Below are 21,562 nucleotides of genomic sequence, written 5' to 3'. Positions count from 1 at the left end.
GTGTTGAGGATACCAAATACGGAGACATTCAAATTGTTGCGATATAATTTTCCTAAATGATATCATTTTCCTAAATCCAAGGTTATACCTATTTTAAGAAATATGAACATTTTATTTTGCAAATAACTAGTAAAAACTACCGAGTGTGTAAAAACGTTCATTTTGTGATCAGTTTATTTATTTATTTATGCTACAGTTGCTGGGCAAAGGCCCAACATGTCCAGGAACAAACAAGACTATTACATATGTTATAGCTCGGAGTTAAAACTTGCATTGAATTGAGGAAGGTTATAAGAGCTTCGGAAAAGAGCCGATAGGAGGGAATTCCAAAGTTGAGCAGTGCGAGGGAAGAAGCATAAAAAGAAATGTCTTGCATGTAAAGTGGTCTAGCTGTTCTTGAAGCCTACTATGCAGCGGTATGCTGTGTCAACCAGCAAGGGACGTTGACCTGATCAGCATTCTCCTGGTCTGTAGCAAGCTTTTCCATGAGGGCTTCCACATCTTCTGACTTCTGCTTGAGCACGGGCTCCAGGGCTGACAGCTCCAACTGCAGCTTGTCCACAAGCTCGTTGGTTTCCAGAAGTTTTGTCAGGCCATTCTTTATGCGATCTCTTGACTTGAGGGAGAAAAGTCACAAAATAATTGCTGATTCTGTTACTCATGTCAAACAATTGTCTTCTTATTCGGTCACTGTTGGAAATACTCTTTTTTGAAGCCAAATCAGTGGATTGCTTTTATAGCTTAGTTTGTGCAGTCGTTTATACTGTACATCTCCTCTAATTTGACGTCGGCATTTTGAGTGATACTGAATTTTTGAAGATGTTAAACAATAAATGGTAAACAATAAATGCTTTTACCTTAATGAGATGCCTGGAGTGTGTGTTCATGTGAACAATTCTGTGCTACAAGTGTCATTTATTTTGGTTTATTTTTTAATAACTGAAGAGTGTTGACTTGTTATTTCTCAGCATGGAGCAAAACCTTCCATATAGCTCAAGACAAATAATTTGTTCAGTTCAATTTATGATCACTGTAATAGGTTGATAACAATTCCAGCATAGATATATCTTCTTAAAGCAATTGGAAAGTTCAAAAGGGCTAAGCATTGGTTTAAAAGTAACAATGGAGATACTTTCCAAAAGAATATACCAATTGTTTAGACAACAAAGGCAGAACAAATAATTGAGTCCATTGCTTACATTTGTCAGCTGACTCCGTTTTTCTCCCAGCATGCTGAGGTAGAGGTTTATGAGCTCCAAGTAGGATGTCGGGGTAGTGTAGTAGCGCCGACGCAACTCGGCATAGTAATGCTCAGCAAGTTCTGTAACACTCATGTGTATCTCTACACACATCTCAGATAGATTCTCTTTTAGCTCATCGCTACCTAAATCCACGGGGGTGAAGAACGTTTTGGAGACTGAGAGAAGTGCCTCTCGTGGCCACTGTGGATAAGAAAAATAACAATAATGTCGATGAAACGAGTACATTGAAATTATCATTTGTGGTGTACATTTTAAATATCTTTAAGTATTTGGAAATTGTCACTAAGAGTAAATAACACAATCTAAAATAATATAAGGACATTAATATAATGCGTTATAATATTTTTTTTACTGAAATCTGTGCTTTTCCACAGTCCATCTTTTTTCATGATTGTCAATACACTCAGTGCAAATGTAAACAAGCTAATAATGCATTAGGCACATGTCTTGCTTGAAAAACATTCCGGAGGACTGCAGATAGAAAAGCACTGTGTTGTAATATAATAGCGGCCGTCCATGTTCCTCAATTACTGGACAACGAATGAATGTTACGCACCTGGACAAACCAGTCGATGGTGCAACAATTGACAATGGATGGGAACATGCGACAGCGTGCTCTAAAAGCATCGCCGACGGGGCTCATGCAGAGCACAATGTGCAGCCTGGCTCTCACACGATTGATAAAAAACTGTAGCACCTGTGGATTGGGAGAAGGCATTAGGGCACAACATAATAAAGTATTTTGCATAGAGTACCATTGCATAACAAAAAAACTATCTCACGCTTTTAAGATCGTATTGCACAACCAAAATAATATATTCACACGGAGGGTTGGAGACTATCACATAAGCGTGAACTATGTGTCACAATGAGTGGGACATGACTGCAAAGCAATATCTTGTGTCACTGGACTTTTGAGGTTAATTTTGGCTGACGGTGCCTCTGGTTATGCAGAAACAACATGCATACTTCATCAATACTTTGTATTTTCATTCTATAATTTAGTCAGACTTGAATAGGCCACCTTTCGGATTGCACCATAATGGGCTACAAATTGCACACCAAAGAGTAATTATGCAGACGCTTGTTCTAAAAACCCTTGCATATTTCTAAAGCCCTCAGGGGTAATAAAGAAGCTTCATACCCTTTACTGCAAAAAAACGCATCGCAAAGGACAAAATGGGAAAGCGATCTTCCATCCATATTCACTGCATCAAATCCTTCCAGCATTTATTTAAAAAAAAAACCCACTCCGTTTGCATACATACCCTTTCGCTCAGACTGTCTAGTTTACCTAACCCAAATATAATCAACACAATGACCAAAATGGAATGCTTGATAATGGGACAATGCAGAGAGTACAAATATTCGTCAAAACAAATACAGGATGCTTATAGGCAATGGTAATATTGCACACAAATAACCTTCTACCTTTGGGTCACTCTGGATGTATCCACCAAAACTGACTGCAGAGGAACTAGCTTATATATATAAGTGGAGGTACTACAGTTTAATTGAGTGGACCCACAAAGGGCAAGGGAACTGGACAATGGAATACTTATTCAAACAACACAACCTGTGACACGTGTGCAGTTGGAGTGTACCTCATCTCGATTTCCCTCTGGAATGCCAGCCTCCTTGGCTTTGGGTCGTGTGGCTGCCAGTACTTTCTCAAGCTCATCCTTCTCAAAGAGGTTGGGCACCTCCCCAGAGTTCAGTATGTTGTTAATGTCTTCCAAAAACTCCTCAATTACAATCTGATACAGAACAACCAGTTTTTAACTAAGATATATATAAAAAAAACAATTGCTACGTACACCTTGTTCAATTTCATACATCTAAACGTGTTTTAAATATGTAAAAACATGTTCAAATATAAATGTAATACTAATTGTAACAAATTCAAACCTAATGTAAACGTTGCACTAGTGAAAATTTCCTCATGCCATTTCTAAAATATAAATTGAAATACAGCAGCAAGAGATGATTATGCTTGAAATATTTATGCAATAAAAAGTAAGCCCATTTCATTTTCACATTTTACACAAGATAATTTCTGTATTCTTCAGGAACGGTAAACTATTAATATATGTATGCCGTTTTTTGTTATTCCTCTCAGAGGGAAAGTTATGTGAATTATAATATTTTTTTTAGCCTTCTGTGGAAACAATAATATTATCATATACATAGAATGCTAAGATTGAGTATAGCTTCCAAATAATGTTATGAATAGTTTACATTTTCTGTTTATTGTTATAAAAGAGCTAATACATTTTCTTGGTTCTTTCGGTAAAGTCACGTAGAAGGGAAACAATAAAATGATTATTTTTTATTATTATATTATTGTTTCCCTTCTACGTGACTTTACCGAAAGAACCAAGAATATGAATCCCTGCAGTCATGAAAGCTTTAAATCAAAAACTAATACATTGTGAACCAGTGTAAATATATAGTTGAAAATAATAAAAAGATCACATTTGATGTTATCATTATTGAAGTCTCTCAAATTTTAAGATATGCAACAGTGAAATATTTAATAAAATGTACAGATATAAAGGTTGAATGACATGAATTATGTTTGTGCAATGAGAAACATAATTGTGCATCAGTGTATAGATTACATCCCTATCTTACGTGAATTTCCCAGAATGTTTAATCGAAGACACTGGATCAATTGCCAGGCTGATAATTTAATGAACTACAGGAGTCAATAACAATTGTTAAAATAAATATACATAAAGCAAGGATATTATAGTAATCTCTGTTTATGTCAATTCCTAGAGGCTGTAAATATCAACAAAAACATTGGAACAGTCTGGCTTAGGGCTTTGTTGTGTATTCCAAGCGTTCACATTTTGTAGGCACCATTAACATTTTTACTCATGCCACATGAAATAAATATTACCACAGCAGCTGCACAAATGTTAATATTTCACAAACTAAATGACTTATTGTACATAAATGTGTTTAAAGTTTTACATATAATCATGCCGGGACTTTTGATTACTCTCTGATGGAACATGTTTGTGCACACACAGCACCTGCGTGTCAGTGAAAAGGAAAACGGTGTCCTTGTCTTCAACGCCAGCAATGGTGTACAATTTGCGCAGGTCCTCGTGGAACGTGTCATAACTGTAACCTCGGCTGAGTTCAATTTGAAAGCAACGGTAACCGCACATGTGGCAGGCGAGACGTGTGAGGGACTGCTTGCCGGTACCGCCCACCCCGACCAGCAAAGCATTTCCACGCTCTTGGCGAATCATGCGTGTGATTCTGACATGGGGAACAGAATGTAAGACGCTTGGTTATTTCACGAACCATGGAATACCCTGCGAAAAAAGTACCTTTGAAAAGAGGTATAAAAGCAATTGACATGAAGCACCAAACATCATTATCATCATCATCATAATCCATGGGCAGATAGCCCATAGGTGTCCACTGCACGAAACATTATATGTCAAACATTTTACAAATAATATTCACCGAGTAACATGCTCAATGGCATCTTGGAAAAAGACCAGTTTCATCTCCTTCGCAGAACTGAGGTTGTAGTCATCCAAATAATCCTGCAGTACACCTTTCAGCTTTTCCACATCTGTGAGATCCTCGTAAACACGATCAGCCCTCTGCACTCCAACCTGGTCAGATACAATTGCGCATTTTTGCAGTTACGATATAAACAGTTGAAACATTACTAAAGGATCCCACTCTTTCATTTATGGAAAATACTCTGATCATATTAATACCATAAAGTCAAACAGGATAAGCTGCATGTCAGTCACGGAGTTCAGAGGGAACAAAAGACCACATTCACCCTTAATATGTTTGAGTTTCAGTTTCATTTATTAGGTATAACCCTGTGAGAGCCATGCGGCTCTTGACTCGGGTGCAACCGCAACAAACAAAAACATGAACAAGAAACATCTTAAAGTGACTGCACGCAACAGAAAAATCCAGGAAAAAACAGCAGTCTTCCAGAAAAAAACACCGTATTTCAATGCTGTGTGCAAAAATCCCAGTGGGATGTAAGTCAAACAATAACAACCATAAGACAATTTAGATTAAATTTATCAGGCTAACTTTGTACTACAACAAACATGGCTAAACCAAAACGTTTTCAAAATCACCAAAGTAAAGCTATAAAAACAATGTAACAGTTGTCATAGGAACTGTGATTCAAATTTTACAATAAACGATATACAGTAGAACCTCGGAGATCGAACGCACCAGAACTCGAACAAATCGGTGTTCGAACGATATTTCCGAGCATTTTTTGCCCCGGAAACCGAACGAAATTCGGAGGTCGAACGGGCAATCGCGACTTGAAAGAACCTCTACGGCTGAGACGCGTATGGCCAGCAGCGTGCATGACGCTTGCCCAGACAAAGGGGACTCCCCATCCAAACAATAACACCACCTCCTCCTCACCACCTTCCACTCAAGCCATCAACTCTCCTTACTACAGGTAAAGTGAAGTTCAATGTTCATTTATTTCATTTATTCCGTATATTTATTCATTTATTCCATTTATTTATTGTGTTTCTTGTTTTTTTGTATGATTTTATACATGTAATTACTGTAAACTTCGTGTAAAAATGCTTTATAATGAGAGATTTCTTGTGTCTGGAACCAATTAATGTCATTTGCATTCATTCTTATGGGGATAATTAATTCGGTGTTCGAACAAATCGGTGTTCGAATGGCCTTCTGGAACGAATTAAGGTCGATCTCCGGGGTACCACTGTACATAAAATGTACGACCAAACTTTGCAGCCATAGCTGGCTGCATGAGTCACTCCATAACAGCAGGAGTATCAGTAGCAGTATCAAAAAATTTGAATACACCTTTAAAGATCAGCACACTATAATCAAAACTCAAGATCATACTTTGCAGCGGTCATCCGGAACGATATATTTGATTTCAGGCCATTCTGAATAGCAGTGGCAGCTAGGGGTGTACAACTCCTCTAGAGCAGTTTTGAGTGAGGATCTCACAGGTAGTGATCCAAGTTGCAGTTTATTGGCAATAGCATTCCAGACCCTGGGGACATCAATAGAAAAGGCCCTTCCTACAGTATTTGTACGGCAATAAGGAATGTGAAGCTGGTAAATGAGCTAAGACCTTGGGTCACATTTGTTCTTCGAAACAGTGAGGAGATCCAGCAGGTAGTCTGCTGATTTTTTTGTAAGTACATCGTGAATAAATAAGATCTGATGCACAAGCCGTCGATCATTAAGAGAAGTTAAGTTTTACCCAATGTAGAAATCGCAGTGGTGGGTCCTATATGGGCAGTTCAATGCAAATCTTAAGGCCGAGTGATAAATTGATGAATTGAGTCAAGCTTCTTCAGTATAGTACTGGGGGATGATTTATATACGATGTCACAGTAATCAAGTAGAGGCAGCATGGTAGCTTTTATCAATTCCAAGCGGAACATAGGGGGAAGCAGTGCTTGTGTCGATACAGGAAAACACATTTTTTATTGTCTTTTTACCAATATAATCAATGTGATCTTGAAAATTAAGTTTTTAATCAAAGATGACCCCAAGATACCTGTAATAACTGCCTGAGTTTAAAAGTATAATCATTTGTATGCCAACTGAGTACCTTCATGAAGTCTCCAAATAGGATGGGATGTTTAACAAAATACTCTGCTTCGACTTGAACTCCAAATTGTTTACCTTGGCAAAAAATACAAACCATCAATGAATGTCTCATTGATATTAATTTTCATGCGTATAAATGACAACGCTGAATTTGTACATTGCTGTTAATTCTTTTTCATCACAGATAATTGAACATTCATGTGCTTTGTGTCGATTACTTACTTGCCATCTCTGCCAGCATGGTATTAAAATAATCCTTGTCTTCATTGTTGATTAAGCGATCATGGAAAACTCGCTGGCACTCATGGCAAAATAGCCTGAAAATCTGATTTTGGTCACGAACAGTGCCTGAATCACACTGCAGTATCCCTGAAAAAAAAACACATTAACACTCATTCCAATTGTGATTAAAAATAAAAGGTCCTTTGAAAAAAACTAGCAACATTATTCCACTGCCATTGAAAGGATGATAGAAGTCAAATGTGCTTTAAGTGAAATTTTTATTAGTTTAGAGCATGCCCCTCCTCCATTTTGTTTGCATACAGTCACAAGATCAGCAGGGGAATCAGACAAAAGAAGGACACCTGTCAGTATGTGTTTGGCACCTTGTCCATTATCATTGGGAAGGAGTAATGATATATCATAGTTTGTGCTAAATTGAAGAAAGTGCCAATCTTAAACTCTTCCCGTGTTACAACAGACCTTTGCAGAAAATGGGATGTGAACATTTTACTGAGAAAGAAACTCAATTTTAAAACAATGAGGGCATTTAAGTAAATGTGATGAGGTACATGAAACACATTTAAGCTTAAGATTTTCACCACTGCGTTCAAAAGATATGTGAACATAGGCAGTCGTGAATTGATGTAAAAAATAATTTCGGAGGGGACACACATTATAAAATAATAGCGGCCGTTAGCATGCTGCAACCTCAGTGTGTTTCCTGGCCACGGCTAACACCAGTGGCAAGGGATATTTGAACCGATTCTAGACTCAGGACAACCCCAATGAGAGAATAGTATGGGGGGGGGGCCTTCATCCAGAAATTGATTGACAAATGCTGTAACTTTATTAATATTAAAATACTAATTTCCTTCCACAAAGTTTCGACTTAACTTGATATGTCGAAAACATTTTCATTCATATATAATTTGTGTAGAGTACTGTGCGCTCACTTGTTCATGTGTACCATAATAACATGCAAATATAGTTAAGCGATGCCAATTGAGTACCTTGCATGCATTTTGAAAGGTCCCTCAAATTAAATATGTAATGGGACTTGGCTGGGGTTGGCAGCAGTTCAGTGCTCATCCGACCATACATCTCAACAGCTGCTTCAACAATGTTTGTAGCCACCTGCTTGACTGCCACAGGAAAATCTACCAAGAAGCCTGTTAGGATAGCCTGCAAAGATAACAGCGCATAATTAATAGGAACTAGAATTAATTCACTTAGGAATATAAAATGTGCAATCATAAGTTTGTATGCAAGTTGAAAATATATTATAAATTTATTACTTTCTGTCAAAGTTCAAGCGTACTATGTATTGAATTTTAAATAATATTTAGTATCGTTAGATAATTTTCCAGTTTTATTAAGATTACTAGCCACTGGAAAAAACCCAGAGAGGTACAGAAGTAATGCTCCAACAGAGATTATAAATCAATTTTCATTCAAGTTCGATCACTGCCATACACATCATTGCATATATATTCTTATTCTTGGTTCTTTTGGTAAAGTCACGTAAAAGGGAAACAATCAAATAATAAATATAGATAAAACAATACAATTCTCACGACGTTTCGACTGCAACACAAGCAATCATCATCAGGTGTGAAAACCACAGCAAGAACATTTGAAAAAAGATCATTGCATGTGTCTTGATTTTAAAAAATACCACATTCAAATTATATAACCTCAGATCCAGAAAAAATGCAACTTAAAGCTTTCAAACCAAGTGCTTATGACAGTCCCTTTTTCTGAATGACCAACCCAAAGTCAAATCATACATTCCTTCCTGAATATTTATTCATTATTAATACATCTTCTTTTGGTGATCCACTGGCTGTGTACTTCTGACAAACCATTTCAATGCAATGGCCTGGGAATAACACTATTTCACTTGAACACTTCCCCTCACTGATTCCATTTCACAGTCCCCAGTGCAAAGCCAGAAAACCCCAAAATCACACACTGCATCACAGTAGCTTCATCACATTCACTGATACACCACACACCTTTCAAAGCAACTCAGCATATGTATACTGCACTCAAAATGAAATAACAGTGAAGATATCGCTTTTCCGCAATCGTTTTATTTTATTGGTCTATCTTACAAATGTATTCCAATCATGCCATCAAAGTCATGTCAGCAAAGGAAAAATCTTTTCAGAATTCTATGCAGAGCAGTGCACCCCGTGTTTCTTAAAATGGCCCATGAAAGCATTTTTTGCAGGACTTCTGAAATATCCTTCAAGTGACCTTTGTATTATTTACCGAGAAGGGGGCACATTTAACCATATGTTCTGTGATGAGATATTATTTTCTCATGACAGTCAAACAGATCATTTTAATTCTCAGATTTACAATTTTGCAAAGTCAAAACTAGGTTTAGTAATGTTTTTGTGCAGTCATTAGTGTCAAGGCTGAGACTTTCGATTCGCTACACTTGAGAACCCAGTTTAATTATGGGTGGCTTCCCAGATTCCAACCCAGCATTCACAGCAGTGCTGGCTCCATATTTTGAGTCTAGATCTGCTTAATGCAAAGTGTAATGGATTTAATAGCACTTATACTCAGAGTATAATCATGTTTACTTGGAAGACAACCCAAGAAATTGTCACATTGTAAAATTACGATAGATTTATGTAAAACAGGTAGCTTTAGAATCTTAAATAGGTTTTCAACTAGTATACAATATACTTGTTCTTGTTTTTTTTTAAGTTAGCATTTTTGTAGCAATATAAATTTCTATATCATAGCACATGAATACAATTGTATAGCATTATAACAAAATTATTGAAATTCAATACCGTGGATTTCATTTCACTTGTTTAGGTAATTGCCTTTCTTTATGTGTCATTGGTATTGACACACATACACAATTGGTTCCATTGCATATATCTGAATTATTTAATAATAAACCCCCCTTGAGTGTCCTTAAATGTGGGTTAATGCAAATAAAAGGTATTTTATTTTATAATTACGATATCTATCAGTCGCCCAACTTTGTCTTGGCAACAATTAGAAACATATTTCTCAGCTGTTTTTTTTTTCATACAGCATGAGTGTTATTAAAATAGGATAACTAAAACAATTGCTTTATAGCTTTAATAAGAACGAGCATTATTTATAGCTGTTGTTAGCAACTTGCCATTTGGTACAGAATAGGGAATGTAATGCTGTAAACATAATACAAGTACTGTTTGTCTGTAGACATTGTTTGGTGATTTTCGAATGAGACATATATTTTGTTACTATATAAGTACATTCAATGTGCACAACAGGAATGTATGTTTAATAATTTTAGAGAATATTTTAATCATAAAACATAGCTCTCTAGGTTATAACTGCTCTGGCTTTGCCGTGTCAAAAGCATAGAAAGAAAGCTAACCCGTGCACGATTTTTACGAGGCAATTACCAAATGACCTTGCAGCACTCTCGTGTTGATAATTATATTGCATTCCATATGGCATATATTTTTTTTTCCGAGAATTACCTGGAAGATCTGCTTGAGGCTATGCTCAGACGGCGAAGGCAGGCACAGCATACTGAAGTGTCGAATGAAGCGTGGTGTAACAGGGTTCCTCCCGCCTCCCGGCGGGGCACAGGCTGCAGCAATGGTCACATCCTATTTAGTAAGAGGGAAGAAACCACCCCACCGCCCACCCAACACCAGTGCATTAATAAAAACATTTTGTTTAATTTTACCAGGTACATTTTTGCGTGTGTTTAGTATGTTGTTCCCGCCCCCCCCCCCGCCGCACCTCCGATTAGCACGTTTGTCTATGTACAGTGTGAAATAAGTTTAATATACATACATACAAACAGGCAAGGCCCACTGAGCTATGTAGCTCTTTTTCAGGAGTGACCTGGCCACGTATGATAGCTCAACGAAGTGGCTTTTATCATGTGGAAATTTATAGCAGCCAAATAATCGAAATTCATGTTTGATTCTAACTATGGAGGGAAAAAACCGGAGGACCCGTAGACAAATCCATATGAGCACGGGGAGAACATGCAAACTCCAAATATACAGGTGTCAATTTTGGGATCAAACTCACGACGTCCTGTATAGCAGGCAGGGTAGTTATCATCTCGCCACCGTGGCACCCCACATGCTTTGAATAAAAGTATTACATTTGGTAACCATCAGCAGATGGTGGCCCACAGAAAAACAGATCTTGCAGAAGGAAAAAGTACATGCCTGGATCTCCTTCCAGAACATTTTTTCCCGGTCATAAAATCCTCCAAAGTCCTGGTATTGGCGTAGCAGCTCAATAGGAGGTTGTGAACCGTATCGATCCAGCTTTGGCATGTTCAAGTCATCCACAAATATGATCACACGCTTCTTTCCCGGAGCACCTGTGGCACAAAAGTGTGCATCAGAAAACTCTCGATAAATGTTTTTGTTTATAAATGCACTTTAATGTAGATTTGATACAACTAAAACTACAAATAACAATCTGCTAGTTAAACTCAATGTAATTAAGTGGGATTACCTATGATGTTTTTCCTCTTCTTTTCCAGCTTGGACTCTATAATCTCTTGGGTTCTTGTGGATGATGTTTGAGCAGAGAAGTTAATGTACAGTGGGACGTACTGAGCCTCCTCTTGTATCTTGTCCAGCAATCCCCTTGCAACCACAGACTGAGTACACACACACAGACGTCACACAACTCAAACTCCAAGAGCAAGAGCAAAGGATGTTGATCATTATTTAATAGTTCAAGGAAAGAGATAAACAGCAATACCTTGCCAACACCTGTGGTGCCAGTGAAGAGGACAGAATGCTTTACTGCCAACAGTTTCTCCATGAGGTAGCCAAAGCGCATTGTGTCCGTAGTGGGCACCAGCATTTCAAAGAAAGGAACCTCTTTGTTGTATCGGAAGTTGGGGACGATTCTCTCCCATGGGTCGAGTCGCTTGGAGTCATAATCCATGTAATAGCTCCACAGATCCCCAGAACTGGGCAACTTTGTAAATAAACATCACGTAGAAACATTTATAATAATTAATGAAATGGAAGCAAACAGAACACACTACTAAATGTGAAGGTGATGAAATGTTTCTGTATCAATTTTATAATTTTGTCAATTCAAAGGCTGTGATGTGATCGTCTATGTTTACCTTAGCATCATGATTTTCTTCAAACTGATGTTTGACAAAAGTATCAAACTGATCCCAACAATTCTCCACCAGGTTCCCTCCCACAGCCCACAAGTAGCAGAACACAAATGTCTGACAAACAATGCTGGTCAGCCTGGAATGCTCCTGTCAGGTATGTCAAACAAGTGTAGATTACTTGATGTGGTTTATAAAAAACATTTTTAAACATCATTTTCTACTGACCTTTATGCATATAGAAAAGCACAGTTTAATAAAGAAATTTGAAAAACATGTCAGTGAAACAGGAACTAACTTTCCATAACATTATAAGATATAGTAAAACATTTCATATGGTAACGTTAAATGCTTTAAACAGACATTAAAACTACCATATTTGATCCTCCTAAAAAATAAAACAATTGCATTTGTCATACCATTTTAAGATCTGGACCTCCTTTTCCCAGCAGTAGGCTCTCCAACAGACAGCTGAGTGTGGTCACTTTGCTGATATCCACCTGGGGCATGGCCTGTGTACACTTTTTATTCACAAACCTGAGCCCATCTTCAACGTAGTTCTCAAAAAGGGCCATTATGTACTGTCCTGTGTCTTCCCCAAACTGAATATAAAGGAAAAAAGATATTCAAACTTTGACACCAATTTTTTTAATAGTAAACACCTGTAATGAAGTCAAGTACACTGTGTGTGGGTACATATACAATACTTTTGTCAATTCACTGTTGGATGAGAGCCTCCCCATGTCCTGCCCAACCTTCATTTGACATTACTTCACCACACCGGTTAGTACGGGATTGTGAAGGTGAGAATCATATAAGTGAAAGTATAGAAAGTACAGTACAGCAACAAATGATGCTGCACTGCCTTCTGTTGCCCACCACATAATTCTGCAGCCACATGTGACATTTGTCAGGGTTGCATATCCAAGCAATGTTCAAGATCAATCCTACTCATCTTCCAAGATCTGATGTAATGGGGCACATTCTTGGTGGTTTGATCATGTCCAGTATACGATACCTTGTCAATGATCCCATTCATCCAGGTCTGCACAAACGGCATCCACTTCAGCTCCTCGGAGTCAATGTAAACCATACCACAACGGCTTACGGTTGCTGGAGATGCCACCTTTAAGTCTTGCACCTAACAGTGTGAAATAAGAATTTTGTTTAACAAACATGATTTAGTTTTTTGTTCCAAAATAATATTTTGGTAAATAAAATATATATTTTAAGCAGGGGAACAGAATCAATTAGAAATTGGATGTGAAAATAGTGTGACGTTGCTTGTAATAAAACAAAATTGCCAAACCTCAAAGATCATGTGTATTTGAGGCGTAAGCTTGATCCTCTCACTGTTAGCCAAGCAAAGCATCTTGTTGTCATCCAGCACAGTGTTCAAATTCTCAATCCAGAGAGCATCAACAGGCCCATCACAAACGATCCACTTATGGTCTTCAGAGTCATCAGCCACAGCCACTCTCACACTGAGGGCCATGAGCCCGTCACGCCATTCTAGTGTGAGATTATTCACCTCCCCGTAGAGCTCACCCATGCTGATGGACTTTGGATTCAGCACGGTTGTGTGGACTTTTTGATAAAATGGGTTGTGCTCGCTCTCACCAGCCTCGTGCAAGCTTCCCAGTGCATCAGACAAGGCTGTATAAACTGTGGTTTTTCCACCACCAGTAGGACCAACAAGCATAACTCCATGGCGTACCAACATCGTCTCGTACAACTGGATAACCTTGTGCACCATCGACGGCACAGCCTGCAGCTTACGAGCTTTCAGGGCATTCTCAATGGATGACTGCAGGGAGCCATAGTCATGATTCGGAATCTCAACCCCGGGGAACAAGTCTGAAAGGATCCCACTGTGAACAACAAATAACGGAGACAACACATGCTGAGAAAAAAGTTATTTTCACGGTTGAGATGATTCTATTTTTAAAGTCATATAAGAAAAGATTAGCATTAATAATACTATGAATTATGCATAAGTTTAATTAAAGTAGTTATTACCTGAAAAGCATGGCATCGTCGGCGAGAAACTTCGGCAAATTGGAATCTCGTAGAGCTCTAATCAGCACAACATCTTCTCTCAGATGGGGATTTTCTCGCTTCAAGGATCTATACAAATTATATAAAATATGCAATTAAATATGTACAAACAAAAATGTCACGACCAATGGGCTATACATGCAAACCTTCTCCAGCAATGACATACCCAGCCATTACGAGGACAGATTTGACAGCCCTCATTCCAAAGTCATAGTGGTCTTGCTGTGAGAGCTGCTCACTGCACAGCTTGTACATCTGAGTCATCTTCCTCGCCAAAACCCTGCTTGACTCGAATCCCTCTGAGTACAAAATCACCTAACCACAAAAAAAACATATGAGTAAACAATTGCATCAGCTCTACCTGTTATGTAGTGTACTATATTCCATTTTTTTAACATTAACAATTTGCTATTTTTTTGTACTTACCCATCTTAATTCTTAGCACAGTACACAGGATTTACGTATTTTTTTACTATAATGGGGCTGTAACATCGTTTATCAAAATGAGTCTGTGTTAATTACTGACATGTAATGGCAAGAATATATTTTCCATTCATCAATAAAATAGGTTTACTTAGGGGGCTTAGTAATTCAATGGCATGCATTAACCCTAGGTTCACTCATGACACAAAGGCAAGTGATGAATACCAACACATACACCCACTCGGTCCAATACGTCATACGTACAAAAAAAAGGCAACAATTTGACAGTCACTGAGAGATGTACCAATGTATGTTTGGATGGCACTATATTGATTACGTTTAATTTATGCTCATTTACTCAGCAAACCTTCACTGAGCCTCAAGCCTTTTTTTTAAAGAGGGGACTGCCAAACTTTCACAGCAGGGGGCAATGTTGCCGTGTGAAATCCCAATTGAGTAATTTACACGTAATACTGTATTCAAGTATTGGAGCGTTTTTGGCCAATACCAGTTACTTTCTATGTTTGTATTACAACACTGTATTTGATGCTGCACATATATAACAAATTTAAGGTGAATCATAAATGACATACAGTAAAAATTCCAAGGAGTGCAGTCTTCATGCATGTGCAATCGGTTTAAACACATAGCTATAGCTTGTACATATAAAATGCAGTCACCAGAGTAATTTGATATTTTATTATTTCATAAAGAAATTAATGAACAAGCAATGTGATACTTACCTCAGCAATAAGAGCGTAGTTGGGAACCATCATAGCAATAGGGCGGAAGAGAGCTTTCAAGTTGTCTGGAAGCTCAGTTCGTCCAGCATATCCAGGATTCATAGTGATGAAGGCCGCACAGGTTTGAATCAACTTGATCTCTCTTCCTTCAAACATGAATCTGGGTACCTGTATAAAAATTATGTATTCATTAATCAACCACTTACACAATAAGAGAGGATTAGGTACAGCATATAAAACCAATTAGGCCTCTGTATTGGCTTTAAGTGTAAAGGGTATGAGGTCAAATAAATTATTTGTACCTTGGCAGCTTTGGCATTTCTTATGGTTATCAGCTGTTGGGCTATCACTGACAACACTTCTATGTCAATTCGGTTGAATTCGTCGAAGCAGCACCAAGCGCCTGACTGCGCCAGACCACTGAAGAAACGTCCCATCATCTACGAACATCACAGCATTATAAATAAACATGATCCACAAGCATGTAAATTTGCCTTTCCTCTTTACACATTTCACAAAACAGCTTGGAGTACCAAGCATCACTCAAATTAAAAACATCACCTTGTAGTCCAGGCCATCAGAACAGTTGAAAACCACGCATTGAATGGCCAGGGCCTTTGCCAGATCCTTGGTTGTCTCCGTCTTACCAGTGCCTGCAGGCCCTGCAGGAGCCCCTCCCAAATCCAACTGCAGAGCCCCCATCAGGCACAGGTAGCACCGGTCCTGTTGTCACCAGTTTCATAGTTAGTATCCCCATTGTAATATGTGCCATGAACACTGGTTTTACTCCAACAATTAAACCACTCACATCAATATAGTACTTTGCATCTAATTTTATCAAGTTTTAACACAGGCAGATACAAACACCCGATATACTCTTTAATTTGCTTGGAAACTAATTTCCTACCATGTTAATTGATATTTATATTGAGTAAGCAATACAATACTGGTAGAAATCCTTACCTCATCCTGAGTCTAGAATTTCTCACCATAATCAACGATGTTTGTGACACGGTAGTTGAGTCAATGTGGGGACAATTATGCCTCTATATATGCACATTTCCACTAACTGCTTATCATGTTTCTGGCTGAATTTAATGCTTTTAACACAATTTTCATTTTTACTATTTAGGAATTTTATTTCATAACTGTATATTTCCCATTATGTCATAACAATGAGAGCCAGCTAATGAAACCAGTTTTCATGAGAACATTTATCCATACATGAAAGAGACCTGTCTAATTGAGCCTTAGGAAGTAAAACAATCCAGTATTTCTAAAGCCAGGATACAAAGCTATAACTAATCTGTCAGTAGTTTGAGATATATTATGTAAAAAGGTATACATGACTTCAAAGGATATATAGATTTGAAGACTAGGTTGTTGGATGCTGAGATACTTGGTGGGAATGGAGGTATGCACGGCATGTAATATAGTTCACTAACATTCATGGCTGTGTGAACTTGATTTTATGAATGCATCCAAGCTATACGAAGCTTGGCCAAACATACGTACCCATTCTTAATAATTTGATGAGCTGCTATATTCTTTTGTATACCTTGAATGTTATTATATTAATATTGATCTAATGAACAAAACACGGTTTTACTCGGTTATGTACAATTCAATTTGATATATTATTAGATCGGTTTTAAACAGCATGTTGGATCTATTTCTTTTTATGAAATAGACTCACAAATTGAATGCCCTGGTTAATATTGACCATGTGTCAACTCACGGTAAGTGGAGTGATGACTAGGCGAGGGCAGGCTCCCAGGTATTCGTAACCGTACACGTACTGTGAAAGCGCCATTCTGGCCACACAGTTGTCAAGCTCTAGGTCCCAGTAGTATCGCAGCTGTCGCTGCCACTCAAAGTTGTTAGCAGTCTCCACCTGCAGGTTACACACAGTACAAATACCCTTTGTGTCAAGGTTAAGGAACACAGGAATGCCTTAAGGGTTAAAACTTTTGTTTAAAAGCAGGTTTTTTTGGGGTAAATGCAATGCCACAAATAAATAAATAAAACTTGTGTCATTCAAAACAATACAAATGTGTTGATTTGTAGTGTATTATTTCCAAGATTTTACAAATGATAGTGGATAAATAGCTTTCAGTGCTTCTCAAAGAAATTTTTTTATTTGTACCTTTGGCTGTTTGATTAAGATCAATAATATGTAATAAAATATTGCCCTCTGCTGTATCATCTACATTGTACAAGAGAGATCACTGTAATAATAATAACAGGGTTTTTCCCCTTTTTTCTGGCAACAAAACTGAAACCTTTTTACAAGGATTCATGTCTGCATTAACCACAATACCTGCAGTCAAAATGCAAACAAAAAACATACTATGATAATATATGCATTGTCCTTGAAACTGATTAGTCAACACCAAGGGACGGCTTTCTTTTGAGCCTCGACCCAATTGGTGCTCGACCAGATGACGCCAAAAGGCTTTTTGGCACCCCTTGGTATGGACCAATCAGTTTCAAGGACAATGCATATATTATAATGTTTTTTGTTTGCATTTTGACTGCAGGTATTGTGGTTAATGCAGACATGAATCCTTGTAAAAAGGTTTCAGTTTTGTTGCCAGAAAAAAGGGGAAAAACCCTATTATTACATTTTGGTACTGGCAAAGGAGGTCTAATGATGATGATGAAAGAGATCACTGTCTTTTAGCAGCCTGACAATCAGTTGAAACTCATGTTATTGGCTACTTCTCTCTTCTAAAGAGCTAGAAAATAAACCTAATTTTAATGCAAAGAAATAAGTATAATAAATAGCCTATTGGGTGAATTCAAACAAGTTCCAAAGAAAAACATTCGAGCCATTGCTTTCAAAAACATAGCCTTACGCCTTGACAGTTTTCATTATTTATATATTACTTTTAACATCTATCTCATTTGATTAGTGTTTGCAGTGAGAATCTAACCTTTTCTTGAACCATATCCGTGACTATATCTCTCGCATGTACATCAACTGTAATCAGAGCTGTGATGATGCACCGATGGATCTTGGGCAAATTTCCGCGGACCAGACAGGCTAAAGAATTTAATCTCTGAAACACAAACAAACAACAGACAGGGCATCAAGACAGCAAAATTAACAAAACCATTAAAATTCATCTCCATGTCAACTCTTCCAACAGCAGGTCTTTTAATGAGTTTGACACTTGAACGCTCGTCATCAACCTACCTCAAAATTTTCCTTTTCAAAATTCGCAACAGATTGCAGGTGATCATGGTCACCTCCCTCCAGACACTGAGTCAGGTCTCGACACCACATCAGTTGAGCGACCGTCAATACAACCTGCGGGCATCCGGAGAAGTGGAATAACACATTCAGTGTATTCATATATACTTTCTGGAGCTAAATGACCCCGAGTAGTGATGAATGCCTCTGAGAAAAAAACTGATAAAAGGCAAGTATTGGACAATCGATGGTGATAGAAATGAACATGTATGTGAACCACCCTTTTGTCAATCCACTGCTGGATGAGCACATCCTCATGCAATGCAGGTCATGGGGAGTATTGGACCATACTTCACCATACTGGTCAGTGTGGGTTGGTGAAGTTGAGGAGCATACATGATAGAGCATAGATGTACAGTACAATCATGTATTTTGCTGCACTCCCCTCTGCTACCCACCACATAGATTTGCAGCCTACAATAGCTGTTATTCTTGGTGACCACCCATGCATGCACTATCCAGGCTCAACTTCAGATATCTGATTAAATTGAGCACATTCCTGGTGATGTGATCATAGGTTTAATTATTATCAATAAATAGTCGGTGATATATACATTTTATATACATATCTTCTTTAAGCACTGATCTACCTGTGATGGGAGTCCTGACACCACCCATTCAGTACGGGGCATGCTTTGGTATTCACCAATGGCCATTTTTGTGAGCCTTCGCAAAGACTGAAACATTGCTTCTTCCACTTTCCCCAACCAATCTTCCACATTGCCACGGGCCTTCAGACCCTTGCCCAAGCTCACCTGCAATACAATACAGACCATGAACCATGTGCCTCCCTGCTTTACAGTTACACGTCAGCTGCATCGTGCCTTCTCTTATTCCACCAAAAAAAAAACATGTAATTATTTCATGAATCTAAATGTGCATATAACAAGTATATTTAGATTTTTAAAACTGAATTGCGTTTTCATTGTACATCATTGATCTCCAGACTGTTATGAATTTTGAATACTATAACGTGAATTTTTACAGCATATGTTCTAACTAAATAAAAACTAAATTTTAAGACGAAGAAATAGCAAAGAATAAATAACTGCTCACCCACCTTTTCCCCCTCAGGGGAAACCATAGCGAGGATATCGTTGGTGAACGTCCTCTCTTGCTCACCCTCAGCTGGTGCCAACGCAAACTCTAGCCGGGCGATGGCATCAAAGCACTTGCGCAGGTGCGGCTGCACTGCCTGAGGATTGCGCGTCTGTGCAAGGATCTCCAGAAGCTCGTCATTGGATAAAAAGTAGAATCTGTCAACCGAAGACGAATGACAACATATTTTTGATTGAAGTAGAGGAGCTTTTTGATTTACTGTCGGAAAAAGTATAACATAATTGTGAGTAATACACGTTAATAATATTCTTATTCGTTCAAGGTGGCAAACCTTAAAAAAAATCATTTGTTGTGCAGGTGCTTAGATGGAGTGTCACAACGCCAGACCGTGAGAAGGCAATGGCGTGAGGAGGCCTTCATTCAGCAGTAAATTGATCATGGCTGATAATGCTGATAACTTAAAGTGTAAGAATATGTTGTATAGATATTTTGCCAATTAAAACATGAAAGTGAAGCTCACCTTGGGAAAACCACTCGTTTGGATTCTAAATATGCTTCAAGGCACTTTTGGATTTGTTCAAGTAATACATTGTTATTCTTAAATGTGTCCAGAAGGCCTGAAAAGAAAACAATATAATGTTAATTAAAATAGCCACAACATTGTAAAACAAATTAGTATTTGTGCGAAAATGCAATGGTTAAAACATAGCCCTTAAATATATTTATTTCAAATACTGTAATAAAATAATCATAGTTCTCATGACAGTGGCAAATATGGACTCTTCCTGAATGCAAATAACATTTAATGAAATGCATATACGTTGACATGATAAAAAAACACACAGAATGCACGCAATCACCACAGTCGATGGTAAAGTTATAGAGGAAGTAGATGAAGTCAGTTATCTGTGGTAACATATATCAAACCTAGGATTCTGTTCCAGAAAAATCAAAACCATGGCCTCCCTTAGATAAGTTTGAAAAAAATAAATGGAATCTTAAATTATATGATGGTTGAGTGGGTGAAAAGTTACATTTATTGCACAGATGCTTATAGATGTGAATAATAGGAAATGAATATTTTTTACAAAAATATAACGCAGGTTTATAGGTTAGATACGGTACTGGCAAACACTCTTACCTATATCCTGCAGTGAAATATTGGAAAGAAGAAGTATTGCCACCAGAAATAAACATGTGCAAACGCTTATACTTTGGTCACATCAGACAAAGAAATTAAATAACCATGTAAAAACTATCGTAGAAGAAATTATGTTGGACCATCATACAAAGTTGGCTATGTAGGGTGCGAAGGAAGTTCAACATACATACATACAACCAGCAAGGAGATGGATAGATGGTAGGTGACAGATCGGTGGGAAATCAGCTGTTGAGCACAAGAAGCTAATGGTGGATCGAGAAGGCTACTGCAAGTGTTGCTAAGATATCACTAATATTCAGCCAAAGATAAATGATTTTAACTTAACTTAATGAAACTATAGGTATCAATTTTAACCCAGTCAATAAAATGAATAAATACCAGGCTGAGTGGCTGCCCGTAAAGCATTGGGAAGACGATAAATCTTCCTCATGATGTCCTTCCAAGACTTGTCCACCTGCATGAACATCTTTGCCTCAGCTGGTAGCTGCCTCTGGATGTCTGGTGCACTGAAAATGCTTTCTAGATAAAGCCAGTTCCGTTGGCATGTCATCCATTCTTCCTGTAAAGCAGCATTAAGGCACAGTGTTGCTTTACTATCGAATACAATTTATAGGCTCCAACAATTATGTTTTCTTCAATAAACAATCA

At 37.8% G+C, this 21,562-nt stretch overlaps 1 protein-coding gene across 1 annotated transcript in view; it reads right to left on the bottom strand.

Moving 5' to 3' along the window:
• The window catches only part of DNAH6 (dynein axonemal heavy chain 6), a 75,324-nt gene that overhangs the window by 43,639 nt on the left and 10,123 nt on the right, over nucleotides 1–21,562 (bottom strand). Inside the window, exons 22-50 of the mRNA XM_032950246.2 lie at nucleotides 21,293–21,473; nucleotides 20,273–20,369; nucleotides 19,754–19,949; nucleotides 19,284–19,448; nucleotides 18,637–18,750; nucleotides 18,374–18,499; nucleotides 17,176–17,331; nucleotides 15,999–16,160; nucleotides 15,740–15,877; nucleotides 15,438–15,605; nucleotides 14,438–14,586; nucleotides 14,233–14,340; nucleotides 13,523–14,084; nucleotides 13,232–13,354; nucleotides 12,633–12,815; nucleotides 12,220–12,363; nucleotides 11,844–12,065; nucleotides 11,592–11,739; nucleotides 11,297–11,454; nucleotides 10,589–10,720; nucleotides 8,102–8,273; nucleotides 7,092–7,238; nucleotides 6,871–6,944; nucleotides 4,746–4,900; nucleotides 4,304–4,535; nucleotides 2,867–3,019; nucleotides 1,819–1,959; nucleotides 1,200–1,442; nucleotides 449–616 (exon numbers count right to left, since the gene is read on the bottom strand). Of these exons, the coding sequence (XP_032806137.2) occupies nucleotides 449–616; nucleotides 1,200–1,442; nucleotides 1,819–1,959; nucleotides 2,867–3,019; nucleotides 4,304–4,535; nucleotides 4,746–4,900; nucleotides 6,871–6,944; nucleotides 7,092–7,238; nucleotides 8,102–8,273; nucleotides 10,589–10,720; nucleotides 11,297–11,454; nucleotides 11,592–11,739; nucleotides 11,844–12,065; nucleotides 12,220–12,363; nucleotides 12,633–12,815; nucleotides 13,232–13,354; nucleotides 13,523–14,084; nucleotides 14,233–14,340; nucleotides 14,438–14,586; nucleotides 15,438–15,605; nucleotides 15,740–15,877; nucleotides 15,999–16,160; nucleotides 17,176–17,331; nucleotides 18,374–18,499; nucleotides 18,637–18,750; nucleotides 19,284–19,448; nucleotides 19,754–19,949; nucleotides 20,273–20,369; nucleotides 21,293–21,473 (4,917 nt within the window). The remainder of the gene's footprint in view (nucleotides 1–448; nucleotides 617–1,199; nucleotides 1,443–1,818; nucleotides 1,960–2,866; nucleotides 3,020–4,303; nucleotides 4,536–4,745; nucleotides 4,901–6,870; nucleotides 6,945–7,091; nucleotides 7,239–8,101; nucleotides 8,274–10,588; nucleotides 10,721–11,296; nucleotides 11,455–11,591; nucleotides 11,740–11,843; nucleotides 12,066–12,219; nucleotides 12,364–12,632; nucleotides 12,816–13,231; nucleotides 13,355–13,522; nucleotides 14,085–14,232; nucleotides 14,341–14,437; nucleotides 14,587–15,437; nucleotides 15,606–15,739; nucleotides 15,878–15,998; nucleotides 16,161–17,175; nucleotides 17,332–18,373; nucleotides 18,500–18,636; nucleotides 18,751–19,283; nucleotides 19,449–19,753; nucleotides 19,950–20,272; nucleotides 20,370–21,292; nucleotides 21,474–21,562) is intronic.

This window comes from Petromyzon marinus, chromosome 1, assembly GCF_048934315.1.
Source record: "Petromyzon marinus isolate PM22_M1 ecotype Great Lakes invasive population chromosome 1, UKy_Petmar_22M1.pri1.0, whole genome shotgun sequence".
NCBI lineage: Eukaryota > Metazoa > Chordata > Hyperoartia > Petromyzontiformes > Petromyzontidae > Petromyzon > Petromyzon marinus.
Note: the sequence above shows the minus strand (reverse complement) of the source record. Positions and strands in the feature narration are given on the sequence as shown.